This window comes from Corvus hawaiiensis, chromosome 2, assembly GCF_020740725.1.
Source record: "Corvus hawaiiensis isolate bCorHaw1 chromosome 2, bCorHaw1.pri.cur, whole genome shotgun sequence".
NCBI classification, from domain to species: domain Eukaryota; kingdom Metazoa; phylum Chordata; class Aves; order Passeriformes; family Corvidae; genus Corvus; species Corvus hawaiiensis.
Window position 1 is genome coordinate 43,523,064 of NC_063214.1, and position 21,429 is coordinate 43,544,492.

A 21,429-nucleotide genomic window follows, 5' to 3' on the forward strand; every position below is an offset into this window, starting at 1 on the left:
CTCATGATAATTTCTTTGGAGCTGTAACAAGTCATTAACTAGTCTACAAAGAGGTGTATGGCTGCCCACTTCTGGATGGAATGATGTTACACGGCATTTCCTTGGGCTGCATTACGATATTGTCATATCATTTTGAATGTGGCTCTTCATTTGAGAATGCAGACCTTGATTCTCCTTCAAACTCACTACAGGATAAAATTGTGAGGTTTCTCTGTAATGTTGAGATGTTTTACTTGTATGTATAATATGTAAAGCAGTTATATCTGCCAACTTTTTACATGTAACATTTAATATTTCCCTTCTTGTCTGTTAACAATTATTCTTAGTCACTGGAAATTTATATAGTACCTTGTCCAGTTTGCTCAAATAGGCTAACCTCTTTATAATATATCTAAAAACAATAATTACAAATTACCATAAATATATATGGCACCTATATGTTATTGACATTTATGACACCTTAAATATTCTGAAACTTACTGAAAAGGCAACATTATTACAAATAGCCCCACATCCATGAAACCTGTTGCTGAACTTGAAAATTAAAATCATCATTTCTAAAGTTTAGCAAACCACCAGTTAATTATTAAACTGTACTTATCACTTTTTCTACATCACAAAACAGTTGTGTTAGGAAATTATATTAGTGTTCCTATTACTGTTTTGAAATAATTCACACTTTGTTGGAGATCGTCTGTACAGCCTCTCTTTTTCTTCATTATAAAGGTATGTCTGTGTCTTTCAGGGAGCTGCTTGTCTGTCTCAGTGGCTGCGTCCTTTTAATGTCTTTCCTTTGAATTTGCAAACACTTCACTGAGGGTGCCAAGGTGACCACCAGAGCAGGCTTGCAGTTAGAAATGCACACAAGCAGGCACCAGATCCTCTGGTTAAAACCAACCACTATGAACAAAGACAAGAAGAATTAAGCATCATATGAAGAGACTGTGGAATGTTCAGAGCATGCAGATGTGCCTGAGTTACAGATTTATCCTATGAGAATACAAATCCCTGCACAATGCATTCTATTTATTTCATTGCAAATCCTGGAAGAATTTTGGATGTTTTGAAGGGTTTGTTTCTTTCGTCTCTGTTGGTACATCTCAGACAAAGAAGACAAGACAAGTTTTGGCATGTATCTTTGCCTGACACTGCTGTTTCCATGCAGGAAGACAGTGGAACAATGTCCATCACAACAGGGTGGGGATTTTTTTATTTTTATTTTCTGTTGCAGTGCTAGGTTTGGTTTAGTAAGTTGCAGCTTTCCCGGAGAGCACAGCAGGGCTGCTTAGGGCAGGGTAGACATTCTGCCCTCCCATAGTCCTTTTGGACTTCCCTGAGCTCCTACTCTGGCTAGCTGGGCTCTACAACACAGTGATGGCAAAGGAGGCAAGCAGGGTCTCTCTATCAGGAACCTTTATTGCTTCATGTTGGTCCACTGGTTCCCAGAGACAGAGGGACCGAGAGAGACCACGTGGTCAGGCAGCAGAAGGGTTTTCTCAGGGGCCCAGGGGCAGTACATGGGCAGAGTTGGGGTACAGGAACCAATAGGGAGAACCCGAGGGAGTGACCAGGGCTAGGGGCAAGGGAAAGCTGGGGAGAACAATATGGAATCAGAAAAGAAGTGGGTAAACAGATCACCACAATTTCCTTTATTATTTTTAAAAGCCGTTCAGAAGTGACATAATATGCTACCTCCTTAACAATCTGTAGGCTTAGGTGCCACTTTAAATATTAAAAAATGCTTAAGAGAAGTTTTGCAAGAGTATTTGTCCAGAACACAAGAATGAATTTCACTCTATGTGTGTAAGAGTTGTTTAATTGCTAGCAATAGTTGTTTACACTGACAGTACTTTCAGTGATTAATTCAGTGATTCCTAAGGGAAGACTGAGCCACACAAAGGTCTCAAAGATGCAAGCCAGGGTAGAGAGTGCACTGTAAAATATTTAGCAAACATTAAAGCAAACCACAAAGAACTACAGGAGCAGCCAAGGGTAGGGAGGAACATATCTGCCTTCAAAAAAAAAAAAAACTTTAAAGGTTTTAACCGGGAGATAGGCATTTTAAAGGGAATGAAAGACTGTCTGCTTTCAGTGGACACATAAACACACTTAATTGGGATAATATGTAAGGATGCGTATCATAGGGAACAGAAAAACTTACATTATTTGCTTTGCTGTATGATTGATTGATTGATTATTAAGATTTTGACTGCTTGATGATGGTATTAAGGAATCAGTCAAGTTACTTTATATTTTATATTTTATATTTTATATTTTATATCTTTTTATATTTTATATTTTATATTTTATTTTATATATTTACATTTTATATTAACAAAATCAGTTACAAATTTCTTCTTTGCTGTGGATTGATCTATTATTTTTCACTTAACCTTGATATGCATATCATTGTAGGAAGGAAGAGTCATAAATAAGGATTTCTATCCAACTAATTACTTTAATTGATTTGTGCTGAAATAGTTGACCTTTAGTACTAGGGTCTCCCTTCATATCCACAATTGACAGCTCATTCTGATGATCATCAGCCACAGGGAAAATCAGTTAAGATTTCAATTAAAAGCATGCAGTGTAGGCTAATCTATGGATTTCACATTAGTAATGCTCTGTGCCTTTCTGCTAGAGAATTTGTGTCATGTTTGAGCTGAAAAATATTATATGAAAAGCACCTGAAGAAGTAATACAATGAAGTATATCTAAAAACTGACAAACCAAACCCACACAGGAGTCTTAGAGCACATGTTCCAATATGTCTACAAATTACACCGTGTCAATAGCACCCCTCTTTCAGGCCAAAGATCACAAGATATTTAAAATAAGCTAATTCCTACACTGTATTTCTTGGGTGGCATGAGAGTGTTGACATCCTCAGCTATCTACACTGTTTGTTTTGAATCTTATTTTTTAGGAAAAGCTGGCCTAAAACTCCTTTTTATTGGACAAACAGGCAGAAACAATCCATGCATTGGCAAAGTGTCGAACACACCTGTAGTCTTTAGGAGTGCAAAAACCAGAAGTAATAAAAGTTGAACTAGATGGAATATGCTAGTTAATAAAGGTCTGATGCTATTTTTTGGAGTTAAATTTTTCTTCAATAAGTTAATTAGAAGAGTCTTCAAAATATTTTATATTTTTTACTTCTAAAAAGCACTTTTCATTACATGCTTTCAGTGAATTTAAAAAAAAAATGAAAAGCACTCACTGAACATAACAACTGTTTTTGAAGACTATGTTATGCCAGAAACATAGCCTAGCTGATTGTATTCTGAATATTACATTCGCATGCTTTGAAGGAGACAACATTAAGTGTTTCAATAGAAAAAATACGACAATAAACTCAAAGCGCTTTTCTCATTTCAAAATTACTTTACTTTGGACAAATGTTGTTCCATAATTGGAATATATTATTTCTTTTATTATTTTTGTTACTGCAATTGGAAGCATTCTGTAGCGGAAGGTGTTCTATATTAAAGTACATTTTAGTTGTTCTGGTGTATGTCATATGTTGGATGCAAAGTTGGAATAATTGGGCGTATATTGAGTAATCTATTTGCTGAATTATGAGTATGAAATGGAAGTAAGATGAAAAACAGATTTTTTTTTTAGTAGAAAAGGAAGCAATGACTAACTCTACAAAAGAATCTTTATATTATTCAAAAGAATTCCTCATAAAAATTCATGACATTTAAATTAGCTCTAACTGTATAATATTCCAAAGATGTTGATTCAATTGCTAATAGCCACTGGAAATATTCTTTACTATCTCTCAGTCAATGTTTTAAATCTTCAAATCATTTCCTCTTGTTATTTTAAAGAAAAATAAAATATATCCCTAATTTTTTTTTTTCATTGTCTGTCTATAATATTCTATTCTTAAATTTCGTTCCTTGTATGACCAGATTTCTAAGAAAAAGACAAATTCTATAAAGTGAGAGGCTATTGAAGATTTTCAAGTTAAATTATTGTGTATCTTCCTTAAACAGCAGAGTACTGAAAAGCTCAACAGAACAATTTGTGATTGAAGGTTTGCTTTTTTTTGCCAAAGACCTGGCAAAAATATTTTTTTCCCCAAGGAAAGACCATCTTGCATTGATAACTTTTCTCCCTTTCTCATGCTATCATATCTCTGGTGAGAAGGTTTGATAAAGACCACCAACGAATTTTCCTTTTCTAAATCGTACCCCACTGCTTCTTTAGAAAGCAATTCAAATCTCTTGATTTTCACTCCTTTGCAGAAGAGCCAAACATTTGTATCAGAAAAGACACAAATGAAGCTCAATTGACTTATGATGAGAGAACTAGAGAAATGGAGGCTCTGGGTGGACCTTATCACTATCTACAACTACCTGAATGGAGGTTGTAACAAAATCAGGGTCAGCAGATTGCCTCTGCCAGGCAGCTAGTGACGGGACGAGAGGCCATAACCACAAGCTTCACCAGAGAATGTTCAGATTGGACATCAGGAGGAATTTCTTTACGGAAAAGGTGGTTAAGCATTGGCACAGGTTGCCCAGGGAGGTGGAATCACTGTCCCAGGAGGTGTCCAAGAAATGACTGGACATGGCACTTAGTGCAATGGTCTAGTTGATGTGGTGATTGGCCAAAGGTTGGACTCAGTGATGTTGGAGGTCTTTTCCAACATTTATGAATCTATAATTCTATGACTAAGACAACTGAGATCTGAAAAAGTGAAATGTTGACATCTTAGCTTTTCATCTTACTTTCCTTTAAATTCTGTGGCAAGAAGTAGCCATTTATTGAGACTGCTTATCATATCACATGCCATTTTCCTCTTCCTCTCTCCTGCCTGTAAAGTGAGCCCAGCCTCACTACCTTACATGCAGACATCCAGGTTCCAGATGTTTAAAATGAGGTCTCCAGTGAAGGTTTCCATCTTACTGCTTGTTTGGTTTTGATGATTGTCTGTATATGATACTGCAATGTCTATTGCTTTGAGTAATAACTGGGATAGAATAGCAATTTTAGAATAAAATCTCTGACAGATAAACTAAACCACCACAGAGGGAAATGCACAGAAGAGCATCAGATGCACTAACCAGTTCCTGAGAAATCTTCTGGCTTCCATTTTCTTCTTTGTTCTGGGTGATTTTTTGTGTGTATTTTGTTGAGTGGCTCTTGGTTGGTGGGGTTTTTTTGTGTGTATTGTTGTTTTGGTATTTCACTGGGGGAGTTTTGGGTTCTTTTTTGTCACAGTTAATATAATTTCATCAGAAAAACATGATTTATTCATATTTTTCTGTGTTTTAGTAGGGATCCTAGTTTTCACAGGAGAGGATCTGGATGGACACCTTATCAGCACAGCTTCCTGTTATGCTTGTACCTCTCTCACAGGTTATTGCCAAGCAATTGTCATTGAGCAGTCTAAGAGGAAACCAATGTGCATGCACATAACAGAGCAGAAAGTACATTTCTGTTTAAAAACTCGAGGAGCAACACCAATAAAATCTTGTTTACAGAATGAATGCACATATTTCCATAAACTTAGAAGACTGAAAACTTCCACTGAAACAATGTAATTAAAAGTTACAATGAAAAAAATGGGTTAGCATTCTTAATGACATTTGATTAAACATGCTAGCTCTCAAAAATACACAAATGAAGGTCACATTTGCAAGTATTATAAGACCGACTACATTTTAATTAGATAGTTGAGAAATGTCAACGAGTCAGTAACTGACCAGGAGTCACTCAAAGAAAAAAAAGGAGTAAAGGAAAACAAAACATCACCCCAAGAGTCAGAATCCTCTACTCTCTGTTAAGTTCAAACAGTACGAAGACAGTTTTCAAAGAAATTTTGGGGTTGATTCAATGAATTCGCCTTGACACTTTTCTCTGTTTAAAGAAAGAATGCATTTTGGTCAAATTACTATGTACCATTGTTTGAGCTTTACTGAGCTATGTTATTCCTTTTAAAACAAAATTATAATATGTAACAGGATAGTATTTGTGGTTTATATTTGTACCCATGGACTGTACCCAAGGAACTTGTGTAAGCATTTGCTGTCTTGTGATCCCCTTTCCCTTAGAGTCAGCTTTGTTCTCCCACAACAGCATACATGAAATGAAGTTGAATTTAACCTGACATAGATATTAAAAATCACAGGAGTAAAATTGTTTCACATTAGCTTGGAATTTGTATATTTGGGCTTTTTCTAAAAGAAAAAAGACACCTCAGTAGTCAGTGGAAGACAGTTTCTCTATTACCTATGGCACTGCTGTTTTCCTTGTTGTCTGACCAACCTGAATGAAGAGCAGCATGTGCTGGAAACAATGAGAGATGCATGAATAATTTATTTAGTTGATAGAGTCATTAAAAAATTACCAAAATTATTTCATATCATAGTTTGCTGTTGGAAATCCATTAAGAAAATGTGTAATAGAAATAGAAAATAGTCTATCTTAAAAGTGTCATATGACTGTTAAAATTACTATAAATCTGCTAGTTCTAGTTTAAAGAAATATGAAGGCTAATCCAAATCACTTATTTTATTGTGGCTGGTTTCTAGTTGCTTAATATCTCCACTTTTTGGGCCTATATCCTTCTTATCTGTGTCTTCTTGCAGCTGAAGGAACCATTGGAAGTTTCATGCCAAATACCTAATTTATTTCTCAGAATTAGGTTAGGGAAAACATAATTTCATTGTGAAGCTCAATATACAGCAATATTTTCAGAACTACCCATAGGTCTTTGATGAAATTTCTCAAGGATTTTTAGGGTAAACTGGTAAAGCAAAAAAGCATGTTAGAGAGTAATATCTATTCTCTATCAGTTTAATTATGTATTTAAATAATGGAATATATAAATTTATTTTCCCAAATCTCAGAAGTCTAATCCAAACCAAATTAAAGGAATAATTGTACTGTAAATAGTAGTCCAATAAAAATATATTCTAATTAAGCCACTGGAACTAGGAAGTTCAGAAGTCTAAATCTCTGAAGGTGAATGCTTGAATTAGGAAGTAGGTTTTGTTTTCAGGTAAGTGTGTTTTCTGCTGTAGTTGTCAGTAACGATCACAGGCTACAAACTTTCAGTAAACAAAACAAGAAATATTTCCTTATGTATAATTTATTAACCATTTCTAGTTATGTTTTACAAGAGAAGCTTTACTCAGATACAGCATCCCCATGAGCATGACAGAGCAACTGGAGTCAGGGTGAAATTTCACATTGATCACTAATCCCAGCCAAACAAAGCAATTATATCACGGAAGGTCAGAAAACAGCTTACGTAACACTCTCAATTACTGCAGGACCTTTTCACCATGTAGACTGACTTTTGTATCTTTTCCTTCTCTTTCTTCCCATGGTACTTTGCATTCATGCCATCTGAGATCTTGCCAATTCTTTATTTCTTTCAAACCCTGAAACTACCGCTGCAGAACTAGCGTTCCCCACTCCACTAGATAACAAAGAACTATAAAATATTTTTTTCTTTTCTTTTTAAGTGGGAGAAGAATTGCAGTCTTCTTAACTTGATGAGGCAGAACAGAAAAACTGCATTTCATGAAACTGCCTACACAAAAGATTTCAGCAAAAAGAAGTTGTCAAAACTATGTCAGTGTTGTTGAATCCTATTTACTAGAGTGGCTCATTGTGTTACATATATAAGCAAACAGGAGAGTCAAGGCCCAAAAGTGACAAATTTGACATGTTATGCCAGTGTAGAGGACATCCAATTTTTAAATACTTATCACTAGCAGAGATGGCAGAAGAGTGATCTTTTTTTGCTTCCAGCCACTTCCAACTGTCCTCCAAAAGATCTGTTCCTTCATAGGCATTAGATGCACAGTCTGAATCACTTTGCTCATCTCTCTGAATGTGTTTTTAAATGTTCTTCTCACCTCCTTAACCCTTGCATTTTCAGGACAATTGATGTCAATACATCTGATTGATTTGTTCCTGCAGGTCCTGAGTTATAATTTTTAAATCTATTATAACATAATTTATTTCCTTTATATTTGGCATTATACTGGGACTGAAAGCTTGGGCACAAATCTTTATTTGTAAACATTGAAATTTTAAATGCAGCATGAAAGACAAAAAAGGGAACATGAAAAGGCAGAAGAGGAGGTGACTAGCATATATATGTTTTTGGAAAGGTATTTGTGCATACAGGTACTCTTGGCCTGTATGCACAAATACCTTGTTTAGCTAGCCTGCTTGATTTGCAGAGTAGTGTTGAATGGAGATGCATATTTAGCTTCAATCAGTGTTTCTGCATTGCACCTACAAAGTAAAGGAAGGCTGTGAAGGAAAGATGGTGGCTTGCCAGACACTTTTCCACTATGAAATAGAAATATAGGGTCATAGAAATAAAATTAAAAACACTGAAAACTCATGTTTCCTTAAGTAAGAAATTTAATAACCACCTGACATATATTATGGTGAAGGTGCAGGGAAATTTTCTTAGACCTCTATGCTGCTACCCAGTTCTTTTCAGAAGCTGAGTGTCTCATCAAGCCTGGGATGTTTTTGTCACTCCTTCTTTAGATAAAACTTTTCTACTTTTCTACTACTTGACTAAACATTCTTTTGCAAAGTGACAGATTTTGTCTCTGTTGAGTGTTCACTCCTTGTTGGTTTTTTTTGGATTTTTTTCCAGAATATTCAGAAGCTGTTCCTGGTGTCCCCACATCATATGCTGCTATCCTAAGAATAAAATCTGGTAGTTCATCTTTAGCCTCATTTAATTCAAAGAACAGACCACGATTAAGCAGTCCTTCATTAGGAAGTGTATCTTCACCAGGCTGGAGAGGAGCTGCACAGCATTATCACTCCCCAACAAACCTCTACCACTTTTCAGAGACCTTCAAAAATGATGGTAAGTGTAGCTTCCCCCTCTAAAACTTGGAAATATTTTTCAAAATCAGTGCATTTTTGTCAGCTTGCTTCAATATTTCTCAGACATATTTTTGAATTTTATTAAATGTCACAAAGTGGAAATGAGCTGCTTTCCTTTAGGTTCTTCAGAATAACCTTAAAGTCACCAATTAAAACATCCTTTCTTAAAGATTACTATGCAGAATGGTTTTACACAGGTGTTGCTGCATGAAAATAACAAACCAGTGATTTGAAATTCCATTACAGCACAATTTCATCTAGTAGCAAAATCTAAGCCACTTTTCACATATAATTTTTCTCCTTGGAATTTCTTTTTATTTAATCATGAATGCCAGTAATATAAATTAAACATGAAGAGTAAATCTTATAAAACTACTTTTTCTCTAAATTATCTACTCTGTGTAGCCAACTCTGTCCTGCATGGACATATGTGCATGCTTGGATAGAGGTTCTGGCGTCATATGCTCTCATTTGTCACTAAATGCAATAGTTCATAGTAACAGTACATATTTTCTCATGTTTGGTTACATTTAGAAAGCCAAATTTCTAATAACATTTCTTTAGTGATAATATTTACCTGAACTGCAGTCAAAAAAGGTAGAAAGCCAGGAAGGAAGGAAGGAGAGGAAGGAGAGGAAGGAGAGGAAGGAGAGGAAGGGAGGGAGGGAGGAAGGAAGGAAGGAAGGAAGGGAGGAAGGAAGGGAGGAAGGAAGGAAGGAAGGGAGGAAAGGGAGGGAGGAAAGGGAGGGAGGGAGGAAGGAAGGAAAGGGAGGGAGGGAGGGAGGGAGGGAGAAATTAGAAGATATATAAACATATTATTCTAAGGATGTAAAAGAGGAAAGACTTGTGATTAATAATTTGCAGTTCATTGACATTCAGACAATATCATGAATGTGATAACAGGTTACTGCTCCTCTTGGCAAAGTCTTACATTTTCTCAGTGGAAAATACCTTACATGTAATGAAAGTTAATGGTGTATGCATGTGTGTTTGTGTAGAAAAATGGCTTCTGCACAACCATAAATATGTTCCCTGAATTAAGTTTGATCTAGAAAAGAAACAATTTGATCCTGTCAGCAGATAAATTCTGTTTGATGGCATTTCTGGAACTGGGGCATCTTTCTACATTTGTCCTTCCACTGCAATACTCTTTTAAGCAGTGACTAGAGTGAACTCTGTTTTTACCCCATTCACCAGACACTGATAACTCCTCTCCGACAACCTGATATGGGCGGGTTAATGTTAAAGTCCAGTATTAGAACCAGAGTCTGTTATCCTTATCTTCTTCAGCATGAATGTCTACAGACTGAACAAGAAAGCAAAAAACCCAGACTATTTGAATAATATAGTACAAGAAATCCTGGGCATCTCCAGAAAATGTGGTGAGATCATAGCTCAGGTATGATCATCATATCATAGATATGATCTATGATTTAGGTCAGCAATTATGACTCTTCTCAAAACACTGGGGCCACATTGCAGCTCTGCAATTGAGATTCATCAATTTTTCAGGAGCAGGTGAAAAACCACTGACCGGAGACAAAATTTTGAAAGGGCCTTACCTCATAAGGCCTAATGAATAGAGTATTTGACCAAGAAGAGAGGAACACCTTTCTTTTAAAGACTACATAAAATAGTCCTAGGAGACTTATTTCACTAACAGATCTTGGGATATCCAGCTGTGTAGAAACTTGTAGAAATAGGTAAATCTGAGTCACCTGAGTAATGTTTTAAATGCCCTTGATTATCTGAAGTGCCTGCATAGCACAAGCATAGGTATGAGACAGTATTTAGAAATGATCAGCATGGGACCAAACAGGATAATCTGCATCATCTAAGAGGAATAGAACACATCTGTTATGGCACCTGAATGTAGCTTATTTTCTAAACCTCTCTCAGTTCTGTTAACAACCTAATGTCTGAATAAATATCTTTGATATTTAGAAACTGGGGGAAAGTGACTATTTCAATTATCTGTCATTACCACTTGCTTATCTTACTAAATTTCTTGGTTTGATTTGGCCCCAAGGCATTTTTTGGGTTTTGGGGGTTTTTTCAGTTTTTACAGGTCTTGAAGTAAAGATATTCTAGTTATCATCCTATAACTGCTATGTGATGGTAGGGTTCAGTGGTCATGTTTATCATCCAGGGCTTCCCAAGTGAGGAAATGCTGCAACATTGTGGTAATGAAACACAACTGCTTCAAGTAAGATGACATTTTTAGGAGGAGAGAAAACATGTTTTATATTATTATAATAGAGAATTTGCATAATTCAACCATCTAATATATGGCATAAATTCAGGAGTGAAGTTTGCCATAAAAAAAAAACCAACCAAAAATGCTTTTATTGGCTGCTGAATTATACCAGTTCTCAAATGACTTCTCAAATGATTTCCCAGCAGACATGCTCAAACACCTGACACGGCTTGTAATAAAAGTTCTTTTATACTGACTTTATGCTATTTCATTTGCACTTTCAATTCAACATGTGTTCCTGATATCTTAAATTAAAAGAACTATGCTCTAGCTCACTGCTGACTTTGAACTATCTGGAATTATTTAGCGTAAACATGCAGCTAAGGCAGTGCAGTCCTTCTCTTCAAACTCTGCATCAATGTGTAAAGTCATGACTAAAAAAATGGAATAGAAAGTATGAATTATTCATTAAATACTCTTGAAGAATCATAAAACTGCAAACTCTTATATTTTCTTACCGTTCCAAAAACTTTTGGAATTGCTGCAGTAAAGATAATTGAACTTAACCTTGAATAAGGACTGTCTTTGTCCTTTCATCTTTGGTTTCATGTATTTTAGAATAAAATGAAGAACAGAGTCTGTGTCACAACTGAAAGTGTTTGAATCAATGAACCCCAAGATACACAAGATTCGAACCTAATTTTTGTAAAATGGGAATTCCTAATACCCCACCATCTGCTAGATTTAGCATTTAGCAGTCTGAATTATAGACACAAACTACTAACTTTTTTCCATTGCTAAAAATATTTGACAACTGGTTTATATGGTATCAGTTTAGATATTATAAGCTAAATTCAGAACAGATTTATTTGTTTCAGACCACAGAACAGAGAAAGTAATTTCAAGCAACAGAAAAAACTGGTATTATCTTGCTTAACAAGCAAATAAACGTTTCAGGAAAGAGAAATCTGAAAATGTGAGAAAATAATTTAATCTCCTTTGCAGTATAAACTTAATAATGCATGTACTGTACAGTGTTCCAGCATGCAGTGTACTAGAATCAATGTATATACCTTGAAGCGCCTGTATCAGTCTCAACTTACCTCAAAAGGAGTCTTAAAGTTTCTCAGCTTTTAAGTTGACCAAAACATAGGTTAAAAATTAATTTTTTTTTTTTTAGAAATGCACATGTTGCAAATGCATACGTGTGTATGTATGTCTATATTACATGTATGTCTCTGCTTCTATAGATGCAAAACACTTATTGTAAATTTCAGCCACCTTTGTTAATTTGAAAATATGTTACACAGAGATTTAATCATTGGAACATATTTTGCCTTGATGAATTTGTGGGCTTCTTTTTTATTATATTAAAGGAAATTTTGAAAATATATCATATTTTGACATATGATAGTGGTATTAAAATGAATAATAATTTTTTATTTCTTAGGAGTAAAGGTGAAAGATTATATCATAGGACCTACTTGTAAAATAAATATTAGCACTGAAGTTAATACATTATTGCAGTGTTTAAACCAAAAAAAAAAGATATCTTCTAGCTTTTGTTGGGAGAAAGCAATAGGTTTCCTTTTAAATCAGTGTGAATATACTTCTAAAATATTTTCTGAATATACTGAACAGGTTAAACTGTCTAGTTCCGTGATAACAAAGGTAATGGGAAGATCCTTGAGAGTCATCACCTGAAATTCATAAAATAAGCTTAAGCTTTAAACCAAGAAAGTAAAGAAAAAAAATCAAAACCAAGGTTGATAGTGAGGAGTAGCATCAGAATGTGATCCGCCTTTACCAAAAAGTGTCTTTCACTTTGTAGGACCAATTTGAAATGAAACAGCTTTGGTTAATTTTAATTACTTCTTCTTATATGCAGATTTCAGCAACATATATAGCCTTATCAATAACTCCTTCAAATTTCTTAATGTATCCTGAACATATTAATACCTAGGACTGTCAGATCATCAGGATGTATTTTGGTCTGTGATGTGTCAAGTAGGTACTTTTCTGAGTAGGGCCCGTATGCAGAGTAGAGTCATCTGTATTTTAGGATGGAAGGTCTGTTAGTCATCCCTCATTTTATTCTGCTTTAAAAGTTCTATCATTTTACATTCCTTGTGTAGCTTTTCTTTAGAAAATTCTTCCATCTCCACATGGGTTTAAGAAGTCTTTGGAACATGGGGGCAGAAAATGGAGCAATAAGTAAACATTCTTCCTGGTCCTGTAAAAACTGCTTCTAAAGAGACATGAGCAGAGGAAGGGGAGAAGACCTGGAGGAATACTTCCTCCCCCCATATTCAAAGGCTGCCTGAGTATATCCCCTTACATAATTTGTCTGCTGTTTCTTCCCACCAGTAGCTCAGACTGAGAAGATGGCTCCATGACTGATTAGGCCAGTCATGTATCTTGGAGGGTACTTATTTAAGAAAACATTTATAATAACCTCATTTCTTTTCTTCTTTAGAAGTACAGCACATATAATTATCAGACACTGAAAATAATAGTGCCAGTGCAGCTCTAATGCAGGGGTTTGAACAGGGTCATATTTCTTTCCTGCCCACCTCTGTGTTCCCAAGATTCCAAGAATTAATTCATTTTCTCTGTGTATTAATTGACCTGGAATTTTATCAAGAATGGTGGCAAGAAAGCATTGTTGAGGAGTTACCATATTGAGGAATTACACTCTTGAGGAATTACACTATTTCAGTTGCTACAGGATTTAAAGTACAGGAAACTTTATTCTCATCTGCAGTTTGTTGTGATACCTGCATCGCTCAGCAAGAAGAACTAAAGAACATCTGATTTTTTTTCTTCATCAGTGATTGAGGGAGAGAATGAAAATATGAAAGAATATCTACAGATAAGAGAGAGAAACCACACTTTGGCTACTGTCTGAGTTGCAGGACACAGATTCCAGTTTTCATTCCCATGAGATTTAAGTACTTAGTACTGAGAAGTCGTATATTTTTAAGTGCAGAAGTGCTGTAAGGAGAACACTGGCACTCAAAGAATATTGGAGCACTGTTCTGAAGAATATTCAAGAATTTAAAAGAGCGATTTTTCTTATATTTTGAATGTTTTCCATATCCTTGCCTTTCTGGACAACATCAGTTTAAATGGTAAATCCTAATGAGAGTGCTTGCCTAGGTTGAAAACAGCAACTTAAAATTGTAAGGGGACCACAAACTTGCTGTTGCACTGCTGGTTGCAGTGCACACCTGTATTCCCAAGACTCTGTGGTAAATCACTGGTCTTAAATAAGATAGCACTTAAAGCGACCCGTTTTATGTATCTTATTTTATAGAAGCCTCCACAAGGAACAGAAATACTTCCCTTGAGAAATTATAATAGTAAATTGAAATATATGCATGCTAACATATATGTTAAATATTCATTTAATTTTATGTTCTTGCTTAATTTAGAAAGAAAAAATAAGGTGTGGAGCTCAAATCCTGTGATGCACACTCACAGAACTATCCTGTTTAAGAGCATGGGTCACAATTAGATAAAACATGGGTGCAAAGAAACCTGATGCCTTTGGATCCCTGCAGGCATCATAAAACATACATAAGTATAAAAATGTGTGTGTGTGTGTGTAAATATATAGCTTATATCTCCATATGTACAAAGATATAAACATTAAATATTATAAGAAAATAAGGGCAATAAGGAAAAGGTAAGGGATATTTCCCCCAAAAGACCACACACAGCAGAAGAACCTGCCAATGGTTCATGAATCAGAAAATTTTCTTTCAAGGTCACACAGAGGGGTTGGATTGCTCCCCTGTCTGTGGCTTGAGGAGAGCCTCCAGCTATCTGTGGGACCATGGTGTGTTGCAAACTGAGGCCACAGGAGCTCCCTTGTCCTAAGGTCGATGGCTTTGTCAAAAGCTGCAGAAGTCTCTGTCAGAGTGGCTTAGGGACAGGATGAGAGTGTGCCATGGTCTGGTCCTGCACCTAGCCTTGCATCTTTTTCTTTTCTTTCCAGCACTCCTAGACTGTGATATTATATTTTATCTACAGAGTCTCTCCTAGGGAGAAGACAAAATCATTAATCTTTATTAATATACACCCTATCCATATGCCTACTAATCTGCATGAAATAACACTTAAATTTAAAGCCATGATTTAGATTTGTTATCATTAATTAATTCTTGGTTTTTCTAAACTCCAGCTTGATATGAGTTCTGCTTATTTGCACCTACATTCATTAGTATTTTCTTTTGTGCAATGCAAGAAGCAGGTGACCAAATTATAAGAAGCAATCCATACAGTGGATTTGTATCAATATTTTCCTTTCATAAAATAAATTTTGCCAGCTGAATCCATTGCCCCTCTGGCATTTTAAGCTGCACTTCTCAAAATTTATTACTGGAGTTATTTTAACTTCAATAATATAAGTACATATCAGAAATCACTTATTGTGATTGGTTTGTTTGTGGTTTGTTTTTTTTTTTAATAATGCAGATATTTGGTCCAGAACATATATTTCTGTCAATAAACCCAAGCAAAACAATGTACCTAAACAGCAATCCACAATCCTTTGCACAGTCCTACAAGTGGGTCTAATAAACTGGGAAATCATGGGAAAGAGAAACTACTAATTGCAGCTGCTGCTATTTGCTGACTTTACAAATTTGCAGGCTAATTATTTGAATCTATTTCAGCAGAAACATACACACCTGAAAATAAAAGTATTTTCAAAATCTGCATTTGAATAGTAGTGTAAAAAGACAACAAAATGTATAGTAAGTGCGTAGTCACTAAAAAGAAAGGTTGAAAAGCATAATGGGGTCTTAAGTCATCATTTTACTGCATGATAAGAGAGTTGAGAAACCCCAAATGTAAGAATTTAAAGACATGGAAATTTGCACCTCAAAACTAGCATACTTTGACCTGTCTCCCACGTTTCTCATCCTTTTTCAGCTGCCCAGCCTTTCTTTTCTTTACCAAGACTCAGAGCCCCATGTACCTTTTCCTGTCTACCCAAATTTTATGAGGCTGTTAGCTGTGTGATAAAGGTTGCAGTTCCCAAAACCGTGAAACCATAACATGTGGTTGAGGTTGTGTGGAGTTGGTAAAACAATGCAATAAATAATTTTTAAGTCAGTGACCAAACCCTAAGTCTCCAGGTGTACCTTTTTTACCTCAAGCTGCTGTTGGTAGGACAAATACAGCAGGATGATATAAACCGCTTAATGTGTTGTGCTGTCCTCAATAAGAACTGGAGGATGTCTATCACATGAACATATGAAACCCTAAAACCGACAGAGAAAACCCTGCTTCATTGAAAGTAGCAGGACAATGTCACTATCTATCTGCACACAAATCTTTAGGCTAGTGCTTTAAAGATGAAGAGCACTGTGCATTTAAATCATCCAAGAGTCTGAAGTAAGTCTAAAATTATTAAAATTCCACAGACTTCTGGTGCACAGTGAGAATTTTAGTTATTCAGACCAACACGGTCAGGAATGCTCTTCTTGTGACCTTTTACTTTTCTGGAGGCTTTCACTTCTCACTTCATAATATGAATGGATTGGAATCATAGATATGTTCTATGGGTCTATCCAGCTTTTCTAGTTCAGAAATGTAAACTCTTATCAAGATGCAGGTACATGCCAAAATTAGAGAAGGCAGTGGAGGAAAATGAAATGTCAGATTTAGTTATATATTATTTAATAATAGACACCATTTACTGCCATTAATTTTCCAAGTGATTTTTCTTAGCAACTCCTTGACATAAAGGGGAAAATTGTGTATTACTTTTCTGTGACATAAGCTGCTGCAAGCAGTAGGAAAATTTTTGTTTATCTTGCTCTCTCTAAGCAGAGTTAATTCCTCTTAAGTCTCTTGAGCTTCTCTCTAGACCGCAGGCCAAAACATGTCTAATGAGAAAGCCATTCTTAGGCATAACAAACATTTAAATCATACTATGTGTTTTAGTCTTCACTTAGTAATGTTTCTTATATTTCTTCTTTATCTTTTTTTTTCTTTTAATAATTGTTTTTTAATGCAGCATCTGAATTAATGGAATATGAACCTCAGGAAAGCAAATGCAATTATGCATACTTTAATCTCATGTTACAAAATCTATAACACATTTACATTTCTTCAGCTTTCCTAAATTGTAGCACTTCTTTTTTTCACAGAAAGTGTTGATTATGGGCCAGTGTTTGTACAAGAGCCAGATGATATGATTTTTCCAACTGATTCTGAGGAAAAGAAAGTGTCTCTGAATTGTCAAGCACGTGGAAATCCTACTCCCACATACAGGTACCTGTTTTAGAACTTTATTTTTTTAAGTTTTCGGAATATTAGCCACTGCAATCCTACTCTGAAAATCAATGTATTTTGGTGTGAAACAACAGAAACAGCTCTGTGACGCTAATGTTTTTCCTGATTGAATGTTTTTTTTCTGATTCTGAATAAGCAAGAAGAATAAGTGGCAGTGATTAAAGGAAAAGCAATATTTTAAGTTTCAAATTATGTGCTCTCTGCATCATTTCTATCCATGTGGAGAGATTCCTTTTGTCCAGTTAATTGACTGCAACAACTGACAAAAACAAAATATTTAATTGTTTGGGTTTTTTTTATTTAGAAGCATCTATAAAGCTACAAATTACTATCCCAATATATAGAGAAAGCAGCAAAGTATAGGTACATTAAATGACATGACTTTGCACTACAAGATACTATGGTTGAGCCAAATCTGGTGTTTTTTCACGCACAAGTCTACCATTTTATTCCCGTGCAACTATCACCTGTTGCTTATTTTTCCATACAGACTTGTATGCCACAGTTATCTATTATTCAGACCTGTGATGACATACCTGTGAGCCTCAGAGTGCAGTTTATTGATGGTGCACACTTACAGGTGGTAACAGTATGTTGCAGTCACCTTACCCATTTGCTGTATCTGTCTCTGCTCGTATTTTATGCAAATTACAAGTGATGTAAGAGGGCTCGGGGAACATATGGTTGGTTTTTTTTTCCATATACTTTTAATCTTTCCTCATAGAGTCATTCTGCAATTAAAAAGGGAACATAAAGACTCTTACTGTGTTTTGTCATAGGTGGCAACCATCAGTTCTCCATTTTGTCTTTTGCCTTTTACCCTTATTTGACTTGTGGATTCTTCAGAATTCTGGTTGAATTTTCCTTAGAGTTATTTGAATCACAACACTTGCATTTCTATAACTTGAAGAAATTCAGAATCAGTATCACCCATAGACACCCCCACCACAACAGTACTCAATCTGCCTCTTTGCAATATATGGACTCATTAAGTGGATCTGGCACATGACACAACCTCTCCAAACAGCACAGGCATGACTAATACATGTAACATGGGATTAGAAATGAATATCCAGAAATTCTTCAAACCGGAATAGCATTAATTCCTCACTATGTGGTACAGAAGCTATCTTGCTTGCTTCTTTACTGACATTCCTTGTGTAATTTCTGCTAATTACTGGTGATTTGTTAATAAAAAAAAGAAAAAAAGTCTATTAGTTCCACACATTGTAAAAGTGCTGTCAGTCCATTAAACATAGAGTGTGACCATGGGGAAAAGGCACAAATTCCCCCCCAAAGGAGAGTCCTACATTCAGGTCTCCCAGACATCATTATTCTTGTAGAAATTTTGTCTATGGAGAACCTATGCCAGCTCCTTTCTTTCTTTGTCCAACTTTTTTTTGTGTTTTCCCAGCAGAATGCAATCAACAAATACAGACTTTCAGCATATTTTAAAGGGTGACTACAAAGAGGATAGGGGTCTCTTGTCACAAGGAGCCACATGGAGAAGGCAAGAGGCAACATGGTTTCATACTCCTCAGTAATCAGTGAAGGTTTTCAAGATGCAAATGAACAAGATGCTTGATTATCTCATCTAGGCTCCATTTTCCATATAAGACTGGAGCAAATGATCGTTTATCATCCGTTCCAACCTGGGCTGGTTTATGATTTTGTGATACCTATTTCTTCAGTTCTCCAGAGATTAATTGGTTTCAGCAGCCTCATAAAGAAACTTTCCTGACTGTTGCTCATGCAAGGAGAGATTTAACCTGAAAGGCCTAATTCAAACAGCACAGTTTAACTTCTCCTTCTATTGCTGCCACTTGGCTGCACAGCATTTACAATGCACACTACCATTCAAGGGAGGGAAAAGAGGTAAAAATTACTCTCTGAGGAAGATACTATTCTTCAGGACAAATGTAGAGGGAATTTATTCTCAAAAGATCTACAGATTTACAACATTTTATATATGCCACTGCCCAGCCACACTACCAAAAAACCTGTCCAGCTGGACTGGACAATAGAAATCTTTATTTACGTGTGCTCTGAGGCCTTTGCTGCTAAGAATTATTTTCAGCCAAAACCAAAGCACAGTAAAACTTTATTTAAAGTTACATTATTTAAAGTTATATTAAAAGAACATTTAAAGCACTCAAAAATATCAGTGTTTCCTCTGCCTTTTAAATTAATTTCTTTAGTCTGTGTAATTCGTGACACAGTGTTCATAACCTGTTTACAAATTCTCTTTTTTTCAGGGACATTACTTTGTTTTAACAAAATGGGTAATTCTCACATAATTTCAGATGTTGTTCTTCCTTTCAAAGTGCTTTATTTCCCCTTGTCCAAGCTCTACCCTGAAATAAAAATTTTTAATTTTTTGAGTTTCAGCCATTAAGGTATTTTGATGCATAGATTTAGGGAATAACTCCCTGAGATAAACTGATTCTGTTTGCTTAGCATTTCTGCAAATCATAGTTTAGCATCACAAGTCAGGACCAGTACAATGAAGAAGATAACTGTGATCCCCTCAATGAGGAATTCAGACATTCACAAACTTCCTGTGCGATTTCACAGGTCACCAGTGTTACTGAGCTACAAGCAGGTGTTGAATTCCCGGAGATGCCACTTCACTACACGGCTTTCCCTGATTGTGAAACACTTCATGTACGATTTTACTTAGGCCCCACATACACTGGGTAGTAATTTTTTGTCAGTATCATTTCCTGTTAGAAAAGGCAGTTGAAAAAGTTTTCTAAGAATTATTTTTTGTCTTCTGAAGCCAAATTATAGTATTTTGAAATGTTATCAGTCACTTTTCTTCAAGAAAAAATGCATCTGAATTTTCCTAACAATCTATGTCCTTGGAACTGCTATATTTTGGGTTCAGTCCTTCCAGATCAGTCAGGGTACCAAGAAAAAAGTCACCTGATTCAATTTTGTTTTTCCTATAATGTGCGTAGATTATATGAGGGGAATACAATCACTCAGGAAGGACCCCAAGATAAAGAGGCAGGTAGTTATCAAGATCCAAAGTAAATCATTCAAAGAAATTCAAGAGATAAAATTCAAAGAACATATTTTTGCATTGAACTTAACTGAAAATGAAACTAAGGAAAAAAAGCTAATTAAACTGAATTTGGTGGTAGTTTTCATTTGGAAATGCCAAAACACTCATTTCTTTGCATTTTCCCTGTTTAAATTTCCTTTCATTTCAAGATCAATTATTTTTACATTTTTATTTCACATATATAGACAAGGATATATGCATAAAATGTTAACTTTTTTTATGATTTCATTCAAAATATCAAATAACTAATCAATTGCTCAAGATTAAAAATTCCTTTCCTTTTTAGCTCTTCTACGTATGAATCTACCTAAAATTGTAGTAATCCTACCAAGCTTTCCTCAATACTCTTTAAAATATTAATAAATTGTCAATGATGTCTCCTTTCTTACATTAAATGAAGCTGAGGTGCTCTGCAATCAAAAGTCCAATTGTGAAAAGAAGGGACAAATAGTAGATTCACAGTTCATCTAAATTCTGACAATTCTGACCTTTGGATTAAGAAATAGTCACAGCTACAGTGGCTAAAACTGCTGGCTGTACCTCATTCACCATGAATGTTAACAAGATAGGGTGAATTGATAATCATTTTGCTGTGTTAAAGTTGTGTCTGGAGTTTAAGTGTTGCCAGGTTCTTCCAGTCTTTGCTGATCTCTGGCAAAGCTTGCAAGTTCCTGGAAATTTCCCAAGCCAACTTTGAAGCTGCAGAATGACAGCGAAAGAGTAATGAAATATCTGGGCATTATAATAATTGCACCATATCTGTTTACACTGCTCTTCTTTGCATTCTTCTTAAAATTTCATGTAATTACACTTTGACAAAAAAGCAGATTTAAAAGTCTTCATATGTGGATGTTATTCTTTAATTCAGAAACTGCAAACACACACACACACACATATGAGGCTATTTCAGACTGCCAAAGTCTATTAATCTACCACAAAAAATATTTTCTCTTGCAGCCAGTGGACTATTACAGAGTTT

At 35.4% G+C, this 21,429-nt stretch overlaps 1 protein-coding gene across 6 annotated transcripts in view; it reads left to right on the forward strand.

Moving 5' to 3' along the window:
• The window catches only part of CNTN5 (contactin 5), a 618,861-nt gene that overhangs the window by 368,911 nt on the left and 228,521 nt on the right, over positions 1-21,429 (forward strand). For all 6 annotated transcript variants that reach the window (XM_048294601.1, XM_048294603.1, XM_048294606.1 and 3 more), the window contains 2 exons: positions 8,642-8,860; positions 17,239-17,362. In XM_048294601.1, coding sequence (XP_048150558.1) covers positions 8,642-8,860; positions 17,239-17,362 — 343 coding nt within the window. The remainder of the gene's footprint in view (positions 1-8,641; positions 8,861-17,238; positions 17,363-21,429) is intronic.